This window comes from Pseudochaenichthys georgianus, chromosome 22 (assembly GCF_902827115.2).
Source record: "Pseudochaenichthys georgianus chromosome 22, fPseGeo1.2, whole genome shotgun sequence".
Lineage (NCBI taxonomy): Eukaryota > Metazoa > Chordata > Actinopteri > Perciformes > Channichthyidae > Pseudochaenichthys > Pseudochaenichthys georgianus.
Genome location: NC_047524.1, coordinates 22,511,639 through 22,524,880, shown reverse-complemented (window position 1 = coordinate 22,524,880; position 13,242 = coordinate 22,511,639). Strand labels below are relative to the sequence as shown.

At 42.2% G+C, this 13,242-nt stretch overlaps 1 protein-coding gene across 4 annotated transcripts in view; it reads left to right on the top strand.

Moving 5' to 3' along the window:
* LOC117467345 (kinesin-like protein KIF6) overlaps positions 1-13,242 on the top strand; it is a 58,100-nt gene that overhangs the window by 32,605 nt on the left and 12,253 nt on the right. For all 4 annotated transcript variants that reach the window (XM_034110909.2, XM_071201649.1, XM_034110908.2 and 1 more), the window contains exons 8-10: positions 3,672-3,774; positions 4,370-4,425; positions 12,373-12,423. In XM_034110909.2, coding sequence (XP_033966800.2) covers positions 3,672-3,774; positions 4,370-4,425; positions 12,373-12,423 — 210 coding nt within the window. The remainder of the gene's footprint in view (positions 1-3,671; positions 3,775-4,369; positions 4,426-12,372; positions 12,424-13,242) is intronic.

Genomic DNA, 13,242 nt, shown 5'->3' with positions numbered 1-13,242 from the left:
ACAGGCAGTATAGGACAAATAAAGAGCTTTTTGAAGCATATTAACAATTCACAGTAGAATATATATACACATTTATAATACTAATTTGAACCTGAAAATGAACATAATAGTGCTCCTTTAACTTCCGGTTAATACTACAATGATTACATATTGAGTTCCTCTAAAGAAAAAACTGAATGTGGAACTTATTTGAAACACACAATCCCCAGTTGTTTTATACATTGCCGAGCATGTATATATAGATATATACTATATCATAGCTTCACATCTGGAGGGCCTATTTTCCATGACCCAGTTGGAGACTCATAACCAAACTATATGCGCATTAGATCATTGTCCGTTATCCTGGCCTAATTCAAAACAAATGCACCTCACTTATCCTCATGCTCGATGGGTCACTGAATGTTTATATATGTTTTAATTTCCGTTTAATCTGAGGGGCTCTGGCGCCGTAGCCAACAGCCTCATCTGTTACGGTAAGGGTAATTACTGTCCCCTGAAGATTAACTAAATGTAATGATGATGACCTTTCCATGGAAACCATTCATGCCGATTGAATGGCATATAATCAGCTCGTCTTCCCATAACACATCCTTTTGTACTGGGCTCTAAACTTTGCCCGAATAAAATAAAACATGAACATTAGAGAGATTTTTTTCTTTTTTTCCCGTTGTCTTTTGTGTTTTTCATGAAACAGAAACGACTTCTACTACAGTCTGTTCGCCATAAATGACAAAATCGTTAGTTTTCCTAGTGACTTCTTCCACCGGTGCAAAAGCCCAGTGTCTTCTTCTTACGCTCCTGAGATGGTTTTCATAGTGCTGACAGTTCTCTAATGGATGGACAAGGTGTTCCTGTTGTAATGCAGGCTGCTGATGACTTGCATTAAGCGCTCAAAAAAAGACGAAGGAGACCTGAGACTTAAAGGAAGATTTACATCTTACTGCAAGTCCTGCTAGCATGTAATGAGACACTGATCGCTCTACCAGGCCCTCCACACTTTGTCTGTGATCTAAGCAGAAGCCTCAGACAATAGACACCTCTGTAAGTCAGACTTCTGTTCCCCACAATAGGAACCAGAAATGTACATTTTTCTACAAACATAGAAGTTGGTGTCCAATTTTTGTCTTTTTATAAATTCATGCAACAGTACTGTATAACTTTATTTTGCCGGTATTTTATTTCTAAAATGTGTTGAAACGGCATTGATAGTCACAACACATTCCTCCCTTTAAAAACCAATGTGGTTTGTCAGCGCTTGAAGCACGGAAAAGAAGAATTAGGAAACTTGGCCTCAGGTCCGTATGATCTCGTTACCCCACAAACGATGTTAGTACAACATGATATGATGTCATATCATTCACAGATATTCCTGGAATGTGGCTTGAAGAGTCGAATGGAGTGCATATCTCTCAAGAAACCCTTGAAACTGATTTGTTGAGGCTGCTTATTTCAACATACTTTTGTGAAATGCCTGCTGGTTTCAATCAAGACTTTCCAAAAATAAAGACACACAATTCCTGACTGTCCTACAATAAATCTCTCATGTGTTACTGTCTTGTGTATGCCTTCTGATAGAACAGCTTTGTCAATAACGATTCACACATTTGAACAAGGGTGCGAGATGGACATCTGTGAACCTTTGGTTAATGGGAAACACTGACTTTATACAACTGATATGTCCTCTTGTTCCACAACAAAGCAAATACGTGCTAGAATGTAAGGACACTTGGTGGAAGCTTGTAGCATGGGCAGAGGAACAAGTCATTGAATGTTGGACCCGGTCCAAATCACAGGGCGGATAAACAAATTGTCTTTTTCTTTTGTTGACCTTGCTTAATAGGGCATGTGTGCTAAATAATATATATAACATAATGTTAAAGGGGCCCTGTTATTCTCTTTGGGGCTTACCTTTTTTTGGGTATGTTCTACAGGTTTGTGTGCATGTAAATGGGCTACAATCCCTACATTCCCTCAGTCCAGAGGGAGTGTTGTCTCCCACACACAACATTCATGTCTGATCAACACATCTTCTTTGAAGGGCCTGTGTTGTAAAGCCCATCAACGTAGACAGAAAGACTCTCTAATCACGCAACCAACTTCCCAAATGGGACTATCCAAACATGTGCGAGAAGGTATCAGTCACAGGTACTGGCACCGGCAAGACAATTGGACTCAAAAGCACAACCAGGCAAAAAGGTTTCAGTCTTTAATCAAAAAGGCACAAATAATACAGGTTAAGAACCAAAATGAACAGACTTGAAGCAACGAAAAACAACCAACTAAGTTGGTGGAAAAACAGCAAACTGCTAGAACTGTAGCGTACACAGGGAGTCTCTCAGAGCACTTTATGTAGAACAGACCAGACGAGCTGGCACTGACCAAGGCAACAGCACAGACTACATACACAGGGGAGGAGGGGAGGTTAGGGACGGCTGAGGCTGAGCCCAGGCAGGTGACTAACAGGGAGGGGAACACACCAGGTGAGGGAGTGAGGCGATCAGCCAGGGCCAGGATGTGACAGAAGCACCATTTGCATGTTTGAAGGTCTCTGCTCTCCTCATGCCAGTATAGTTACTCTGTGCTTTTGCTGCTATGCCATGTCAGAGTATATGCTGTAAAAAAGGTCTACACTGCTTTTCATCAAATGTCGTTGCATTTAAAGATATGATATTGTTGAACACACCATCCTTTCCCTTTTTCACATCATGTCAATCGTTGGTCATCTGCAAAACATATTCTCTTTCAACTCATTTGATGTTCACATGTAGACCCTTTGTGTGAACTTGTGTGCCTTTGCTTTATTTGTTTGCTGAAAGCAGATTATGCTTTATGTGCTCATTAAATATTATAACAAGCCTATTAAAGAAACAAATCCGCAGGATGCTATGTGCAAAATGATGCATATCCCTTACATGTGGCAAGATGCCAACGTTACGTTGGGCCGCGGGGCATCCTCCATGTAATGCTGACATGCTTAGAATGGCTGTTTATATTTGTGTTTATGTTCTCTTTAAACTGTGAATGGCAGGCTAATAGTTTTCTGTTTTGTAATTAGTAATAGTTGGGAGGTCAACTATATCAGAGGGGCTCTGGCTGTGGATGTGGGAACGCTTACAGCTCAAGTCTCACAGCAGGAACCCACAGAACTTGCCTCAGTTGGAAGACGTATTGGTCTTGTTTTGATAGCATGTTGTGTGGTAGGTTTAGCACATGTGTTCAACTTGGACCTGGTGATATGAATATGTTTGGGGCGGCTGTGGCGAAGTGCGTTCGTGCCCACAGATTCTCACAGGGAGGCTGTGGTGTAGTGGACTAGTACGTTGGTGTTGGGATCAGGGGAGCGCAGGTTCAAACCCCACTGCAGTCAGCATGGCGTTGTGTCCCTGGGCACGACACTTGCTCCTGTGGGGATTGCCCACAGTGTTGAGTATGTAAGTCGCTTTGGATAAAAGCATCTAACGAGTAACATGTAATGTAATTCCACCTTGACCTTCACTGCAGTCAGCGTGCCGTTGTGTTTTTGGACACTTCACCCAAAATATGACATGTCTAATATATGTAATGTAAAGCGCTTTGACGATGGGAAGCTCTAAAATGAATACCATGAATTATGAACGGCTTCTGATGATTGGAACATCTTGTCTCAGTGCTGGATCTCTTTTTCTCAGGTCCACAGCTATCTATGGGAAAGCAAGAGGCCTTTGAGATCTTCGTAAGAGACCACGAGGACCATCTGACCATTGAAGACAACAAGAAGCTGCTCAAACAGAGGCGAGTGACCAAAAGGACAAGTTGTTACAGTTTGGATACACGTACAGTTCTGTTGTGTGAGCCGTGTCATGTGTGGTATTTATTTGTAGCTTGCTCAATGCTATTTTCTCATACATCACAGGGGAAACAGGTGACTAAATACATGCAACTACAATATGTCCTTATGTGTTCATCACCCTTACTGTTATACCTCAGACAAACTACCTTTAATGTGGTCATTTTAAATGGTCGTTTCCCCATCCACATGCCGGAGTGAACCTATTCAAATGAAAGCGTTTCTTTAAGGCATTTCACTCAGTAAGGCCATCAGTAAGACTGTAAGCACTTGCAGTCTGCCAGGTTTAAAAACGTGTTGATTTTGTCTAAGCATCAGAAAACGTTAAGACCTTAGCAGCTGTTATTGTGTTTAGAGCAATCATGCAGATATATTTTGAAATGCACGTGTTATGCAATACTTAACTGATAGTACATTTCAAGCCTTTATTGCCTGCAAAATAAAAAATATCTTGTTGCATTTGGCATGTTTATTGTTTTATACAACATTCAATTCATCAAATCTCTGTAGCCTTATTAACGTTTGCATTCCTTTGAGCAGGTCAGCTGAGGCCAGACGAATTGGAGAGGAACTGAATGAGGCGAGAAACAGAATAAGTAAGTTGTTGCAACAGAAATCTCCCTCTAGATTACTTTTAGGAGCTGTGAAAACGACATTGTCTTTAACCTAACGGCAAACGACGCTATAAGGAAAGCACTTAAGAACGCTGAACACCTCTGTTAACGCTCTCTGGGGCCTAAGAAGAGAGCCGCCTACCTGCCTGGAAAGGCTTAATGAACAGATCACTGTCGGGGTTCTGTTTCCCTGGAGAAATGTCGCTCAGCACATTCCTGAACTTTTCCAGGACTGAGCGGCGTTCTGATTTTTAATCCAGCTAGCCTTCCAACCTGTGTTTTTTAACTAGCATATAACCCACACTTGACTCAATGCAGAGTGATAATGGGGTTTACCTCCAAATGTCTCTGTTATTGTATATTATACATACCCCACCGAAGTTTAAACCATGGCAGCAGGGGGTGTATACAAACATATTAGAAACTTAAGTCACATTCTCTATTTTTTTAGAAGTCTTTTCAGTGCGTGACAGACATTTGTGACATGATCTTCAACCGGTTATAAGCCAATAATCCCCTAATTCCAATATGTCGTCACTTTAAATACTGTATCATTGTAAATCCCAACATTTAGTATAAGACTCTTTTAAAAAGAATATCATTTAAAATAACTCTGGTATTTAAGCTCAAATGCCTGGCACTGTCAGGGTCAGTCAGGGTCAGCCTGGTTCCGTCAGAGATCAAAGCTCGTGTGTGTACTCCCGTGTGTTAATACTTTCCCACCAGGAATAGACCAACTGCAGGGATGGAAAGATCAATAGAATATTTCACAAAAGAAGTACTGTTACTATAAAGACATTTACCTCATGTTCAATTTTATGACTTGGGTAAATATGTTGTATTTACATAAATATGTATCTATATCTAAATGTAGAACAAAGTAAAAAGGTAAAAAAAGTGATGTATATTTGTTTAATCACCTGTGTGAACATTATTCTGTGAGCAAACTCCACATTCTATACTGTGTTACATGTTGCTCATTTATTCCCAGTGCATGACATCACCAGTCGTCAACTTCTCTCGTCTCATTGGGCTACTCAAATACTTCTCAAGCATTCTACTTTAATGACTGCTTTGCAGGCAAACACAGTAGAACGTGTGTCCACACCTACTGCAACTAGAGGGAACCGTTCCAAAACATACTTTTTAAATAGCCCAAGAACTACTTCAACAATTACTTTATTTCTTCAAGATTGAAATGTAATAGAAAATGTCATCAAAGCACAATCATACTTGGACATGAGTCCACATAGATTTGAAGTCATAATGGGTGACAGAATGCTACTTAAAGAACAGTTATGTGGAAACACATTCAAATGATTTCACTGCACTTTGGTGGGAAATGTGTTATTAGGCCTCAATCTGGATCGCATTTACTATTGCAAGCTACATTTATGAGTTTCCCTGGACTGCGTGTGCTTGTGGCTCATTTCACATGCCATTGAAATAGATAGGTTTGCCTCACACCAGCGCCTGGCATCGCCGCTGCCTCAGATCACGCTCGGTGGTTTGGTAGCACTCGGGCTGTTACCCTCACACATGCCAGCGTGCACTTATCACCATTTGGAATTTAAATTGTTTTCAGCAATCAGCCCATGTGCTGACTCAGCCCAATGTCAGACAGCACGCAGAAATCATCTATGACATCATGTTGGATATTTACTCCTCAAATGTCTTCTGCAGACATCATCAATGAAAGGGAGCAATGAGGAGAAACGAAATGAATGTAGTAAGATTTAACAATTTTCCAACTTTCTCAAATTTGGAAAGATACCCAGAAAGCATCTTGATGCTGTCAGATGTTATTACACTGTGAGGTGCATGGAGCTGCATTCTTCCCAGATGAGGGACAGTGTTTTTAGTGGAAGGTGGTTGCCGCTTCTGGATGGAAACTAGCACCATAATGTTTAGCTCAGTGCGTTTCCTTGCCATCTTGGAAGCCCTCCTTGGAAACTGTACTCTACCTGTGTCTCGTAGTTAATGTAGAACATGGAAACATTTAGCATAATATAGACAAAAGCTTTGTGGCGCGTTTTCTGATGGATGAACCCAGCAGGAGGGTCAGTAGCTGGGGAGAAAAGAGAGAGGAGACACCAGTGTCTAAACAGCAGCCCACTCTACAGTATTGTTCTTGGCCGTGGCGCGTGGCTCTGGAATCCAATCCCACTGGAGGAGCATATATACGTTCCAAGCCCTTAGGTCCAGAAAGTGCAAGGGTATATATTTATTCAGAAGGATCAGCGATGCACTTCTTCTACCTCATCAAAGGTGTAGGTCAGCTGGAAATGAGCAGCATTCCTCGATTTCTCTGCCAGATGTGGGGGGATCTGTGCAGTAAAGTCCAAGATTAAGCATCTGGGAACTGATTTGGTATCCCACCTTCATCTTCTGCTCAGCTTCGCTGAAGTGACCCACAGAGAGGAAGACTTTCAGATTCAAGGAAGGTGTATTGGAGCCTAAAGCCTTTATCATCGCCAAGAAGGTGGTTGCGAAGCATTTGAGAAGGAATATTGCTGGAAAAATATTATTTGATTTGTATGTGGTCTTTGTAGCCAGCGGCCTCTAGAATCGACATAAGTTCTTGCAGTGCTAATGTTAGCGGCTGCTCGTTAAAGAGGCCCTATTGTGTTTTGGGGTTTGTTCCCTATCCTTTAGTCAGTTATATAGGTTTGTGGTATATGCAAATGTTCTGCAAATGCTAAAAACAAGTCCCCTCTGGAGGGACTTTCTCTCCCACACTACCTGCCTGAAACGCCTCCATTAGACTCCGTAGTCTACTTCGGTCACATAAGGACATAGCTATATAACACTCGCACTTCTATTGGCTTGTGCTCCAATACATTGTTCGTGTTAGGCTAAGGCCCGGGGCATCTCTAAGTGCCAATCAACCAATCAGTTCCAATCAAAAAAGAGCCGGCCAGCTAACCGATCAGAGCAGACTGGGCTCTGGTTTCAGACAGAGGGTGAAAAGAGGTGCTGCAGCACAGGCAGTATGAGAAAAATAAAGAGCTTTTTGAACATTAAAGCATGGAGACATGTCCCAGTAGAGACACTAAATACAAATATGAACCTGAATATCAGCATAACAGCCCCCCCCCTTTAAAGAGCCTTTTCTGTGTGCTTTTTGCTTTAGTATTACCCATTCTCCAAATAACAGTCAACCTTTTGTAAGGTTCTGTGTTGCCAGCACATATCAGGGCCTAGACGCTTTTATTCGAGTGCTCATTGGTATCAGACGTATCAGCATCGTGAGAGGCAATACTGGATTTGTACACTGAACATCTACAACCATATTTGTTGGTCAGTTTACAAGCTGATTTTAAGCGGAATCGTTATCAGAGCTTGGCTGATGGGTTCCAAGGTTACTCTTCGACCACTGCGTTCCGTCCAAATGCAAACAGATTCTGCACTCATGCCAAATCTGTTTGTAGAGATCAAGTTAATACAACCTTGCTTGTTTCCTTTTGTGAACACTTGTGATGGTAGTTATCTACCAATTATCTAAATTATATTTGAGCACCTCAATATTTTCAAGATGTTCATATTATTTAGTGCATTCATTCTTCGTGCACACTGAATTCAACACCCACCCAGATATTGAGAAGCTGGAGAGAACTTAGGATCCTTGGATCTTGGGATCGCCGTGGTAATGTGCAGCATATCAGGTTTAACCTCCAGCCACGAAAATCACCAAATATGTATTGAGGCTTGTAGCTTGACACCGGTCCTTAAAGACGGCAGCATGTCTCCTGGCGATGTGGGAGGAAACCCTGCATGGTCTGGAGGACGCTGAGAGCCCACAGTCATGTCCTGCAGCAGGGAGGAGAGCAACACTCACATGTAATATAGTATTGTAGGAAGCACACCGCACACCACTCTTACTTGACACATACGCAAATTAATCTCTCGTGGAATCTTTCTTGACAATCTGCAATTTCATATATGGATCTAGAAGGAAATAAATTGTTCGTTTTCTCCAAAAAAATGTAATAAATGCCGATGTCTATGAAATTCATGTATGAAGTGACAAACTGCCTTTCAGAAATACAATCCCGAATATTGCATGTTACGTAAATGAACCAGTATCAAAACTCGGAAATCACTATCAATCAATACATGGAAACATTTATAAGAAATCAGAGCCTCACTCAATACTAAAAGCCAAACACTTCACCAGTGTAAATATATTTTAAGTAACCAACATAACATGCACCCCTGTCCTCCACTGCATACATGAAATGGACCCTATTCATGGGTCCTACATGCCCCAAGGAGCAAGGCAGTCCAAGTTGCATAATAAGCTTCATTTCAGAAAAACCTAAAAAGCACATAGAATACAACAAAAAGGAAATACCAAAGATACATTTAGTATCATACACAATTATGAATGCAATAGACATCTGGGCCTTAACGTCAACAACTAAAAACTTTTTTTCAGGTATGACAATGCGCTGGACTTTTTCTAACTTTTTCTCCAATCGTCCTTCTCTCTCTTAATCACCTGTCTGTTTCAATAAATGTGTAAAGTGTTTTTCTGGGTGAAAATGACTTGAGTAGAATATTGTGCTGCACATCTGCATTGTAATCCAGAATCAGGAATACATCAGCCAGGCATAAAGCATGTCAAATTGTATTAAGACCCGTGATAAATACATCTAGTCCTCATGTGTTACTGCTTGGCTTCAGTGGCACGACTCATGTACGCTGTACGGTTAGTGTTGGGCCCTTGTGCCCTCAGCTCCCATGTGCTCTTCACCTGAGGGATTGTGATGTATGGTCGTTCACTTAACTCACTATCGGTCCCAAATTAACTTTATAGTATCGTAAATGTATCCCCAATTTTGCACATTGCTGTTCAACGCTACTTGTAAAATCTGCACAGCTCTCCACTTTAAATACTAGCATTTTACTAATGTTTTATGTACTTTATATATCAAAGCAAATTCCTCGTATGTGGTATTTATGAATATGTTGCCGTTATGTGCTTCCCAACAGGAATATGTCTTAATCCTGTTATCTTGTTTTGAACGATTCTTCAGTTTTGGGTCATGTTTGAGAATGTTGTGTCTGTATAAAGACGTGGGCTGGCTACCTGACCACAATGTAAAGCCACTGGGCGTCTCAGCTCATTTACATTCTCAGTTACGTACACTAACTGCCGATTCTGTGAGAGGTTCCCATAGCCTGGCTGGTTCTCCACAGGCATTAGGAAAGATACCATCATCATGTCCCTGTGTGTCATTTGTAATGTTGCACATCATCCATTCACATCTCCGCTGTCAGCAGAAACCCCAAATATCAGCCTGCATTTAAAAAAAGGTGTTTGTAAAGACTTTTGAAAGATGAGCTGGTCTGTGTGTTGCATGGGCAAAACATGTTGGATCAGTGGAAAGCTGAGAGCTGATGTAAAACTCAACCTGAAGTCTGTAATAATAACATTGTCATGCTTGATAAACCCCAGGCAGGACATGTTAGTCTTAAATGCTCTCAGTGTCTTCATCTTTTCTTTGATAAAGCAGGAGCTCTGAGCCAAGAGGTTTATGGCACCTGGAGAGGTGTTGCAGGAAAAGCCAGTTCACCACACTCCTGTTCTTTTCTCTTTTTGCAAAACGATAAGTCATCTGGATTTGTCGTTTTTGGAGCTCGGGTTTAAGATTGGCGACAGGATCATGTTACAGAAAGAACTGCAGCACGGCACCGTCTACACGTGTATAATACCTGAGGGATTGTCATGGAAACTGACCACAGAACTGCCCTTCCATGTCTCTTTTATCGTTTAGCCTCGTCATACTGCTCATTCACTAAACTCATTATCAGACACACTATCACATGTCTCCTCAAGTTATCTTATAGTAAATGTATCCACGCTTTAACCTGATTAAATGGAGATATTAATGACCTCAAGTATGGTCTTTGACAATAGGGTCTTTTTTGAGCTTTGCTAAAAGCCACTGTGTCAAGTGTTGCCGGAGTTGTCCAATATGGCGGACCATCTCGCACATGCGCGCTGCAGATTGGGCAGAGCTGCAGATCGGGTAGTGACAGGGTCTGCGAGACAGCGAGACATCGCAAATGGACGCCGGAAGGGGGGGCGTGCTGAGGGCGCTGCAGCACCCCCATCTGCGAGGCTCCACTAGCACCTGCACCCCCAAATGCGGCGCACCTACAGTGTAAGCGCGCCACAGTTTCGCCACTGCGAGGCTCCACTAGCACCCCCTCCCCCCAGCGTGTCACAGTTGTGTGTGTGTGTGTGTGTGTGTGTGTGTGTGTGTGTGTGTGTGTGTGTGTGTGTGTGTGTGTGTGTGTGTGTGTGTGTGTGTGTGTGTGTGTGTGTGTGTGTGTGTGTGTGTGTGTGTGTGTGTGTGTGTGTGTGTGTGTGTGTGTGTGTGTGTGTGTGTGTGTGTGTGTGTGTGTGTGTGTGTGTGTGTGTGTGTGTGTGTGTGTGTGTGTGTGTGTGTGTGTGTGTGTGCTAGCATTACTATACTTGTGGGGACCTAAATATGTTTACATAGTCACGTGTAGGGACTCGCCTCCCTTATGGGGACAAATTGGAGGTCCCCATAAGGGGAATCATTAATTTTAGGGTGAAGACTTGGCTAGGTTTAGGGTTGGGTACTCAGTTGGGGTAGATGGTTTAATGAATGCAGAGAGTATGGTGACTTGTCTGAGCATACCTGGGGGGAAGGTATGTGTGGCTATGGCTTGGTCTGGGGTGTATTTATGATGTGTGGCCTGGATGAGTGTGAAGTAATGTTTGGAAAGTTTTCTGGTGGCTGGTTCCAGTGGCTGGTATGGTGTTCTATGTGTGTAGTTGTTAATGTCAGTGTGTGGTCTATGTGTGTAGTGGTTTATATCAGTATGTGTTGGCTGTGCATACTCTCCACGTCCACTCAACTGCACATACTGGGTTCTGGAATTGAACATTAAAAACCGTGTGGGCTCTTACCTGGGTAGGTTTTGTAGTGGGGCCTGGTGAAGACGTTCCGGGTGGTTGTGGTTGGAAGTCTTTGTAATGTTCTTATTGCAGGTCCAAGTAGGATGGTTGTAGGAGTCTCCTTTTTGGATTTCCAGGCGGTGATTTGGGGAATGTGCAAGGTCCCAACAGTTGAGAGGAAGTGTCTGTTGTGTAGAGTACAGCTTCCATATGGGGCAGCGCCCAACACAACAGTTAAAAGCTCAAAACTTTAATTAGCACAAATTTAAAAGAGGTTAAAAAAGCTTGCATTTAAAAGCATTGGTCAACATTTTAAAACAGAGTACCGTTCAGTGTAGGTGAGTGGAAGTAGTCTCCTTGACGTTTCGATACAATGTATCTTCTTCAGGAGGAAAGTGGAGAGCAGCACAGGTGTGGAGGCTTAAAGCTCATTAATGTTAGGGTGAAGACTTGGTTAGGGTTAGGGTTAGGCATGTGTTGGTTAAGGTTAGGGTTAGGATAAGTCTCTAGGAAATGCATGTAAGTCAATGTGATGTCCCCTGAAGTGGTGTGTGTGTGTGTGTGTGTGTGTGTGTGTGTGTGTGTGTGTGTGTGTGTGTGTGTGTGTGTGTGTGTGTGTGTGTGTGTGTGTGTGTGTGTGTGTGTGTGTGTGTGTGTGTGTGTGTGTGTGTGTGTGTGTGTGTGTGTGTGTGTGTGTGTGTGTGTGTGTGTGTGTGTGTGTGTGTGTGTGTGTGTGTGTGTGTGTGTGTGTGTGTGTGTGTGTGTGTGTGTGTGTGTGTGTGTGTGTGTGTGTCCACATCCCTCGTGGACTAAGATCCACACGTGTGATGACAAACTCCTACATTAAAGGGGCCCTCAACACTTTTTTCTCAACTTTGTTTGAAATGTTTCACAAATGTTAGGCTAATAGAAGGCGTATTGTGTCTGTTAGATATACAATTTGGAGAAAATGTTTTTTTTTAAAAGCTACATTTGTATTGTTCTTTCTTTCTCAGATGAGTTGAAAAAGCAGTTGGAGGTGCAGAGGAGACAGCGGGCCGCTCATGGTAAGATCAAAATGACAAATGTTATTCCCACAGCAAAATGTAACCATGTGTCGATAGAAAAACAGAGACATATCAAACTATATCTACCATACCACCAGCTCAACATTGCACTTGAAGCAATTACATGCATCATATGGAAAATGTCCACATTTCGCACTGTTGCCATTTGAAATGAGAACAACAGAGAATCCAGGTTAACTTTGCTCCTCAAGCCCAAACTCAAAGAATGAACAAACTCTGCTTATTATGATTTAGATATTGAGCTCTTTATAGAGTATGCTGCCGGTAAACATTGTGACACATTGTGGGCTCTTTATTTGATATGCAGCGGTGCCCACTTCAAAGCTTTAGCAGTAGTCCTGGCTGACTGAGATCTTAGCGACCAAAGACTGGGCATCACAACTCTAAGACTTTTTGATTTACTCTTCTCCGACTGTTTTGATCAGTGGCATACAGTACGTGCTTTGAAGAGGAATTCTGGTTGTAAAGGACACAAACATCTCCCTCCGGTTACGGCTCCAAAGGCTTTTCTTGTTATTTTCAGTCCCGCATCAGAGAATACTTCACAGCAGCCTGGCTTCGATTATTCAGGGCCAAAACATAACACATTGTATTTTTGAAGGAAATGCAGTCTCGTGTACTAGCATCTACTAGCTTCTGGGCATCTTTACTGTACTTTATTTGAGATTTTATCTACTGCTGTGTATCTGAAATGGGGGTAGGAGTACCCCTAGGGGTCCTTTGCAGTACTACAAGATATAAATCAAATCAAAAGTTACTTTAAAAAATATCAGTTATGTAGGAAAAAGGATTAGGGCC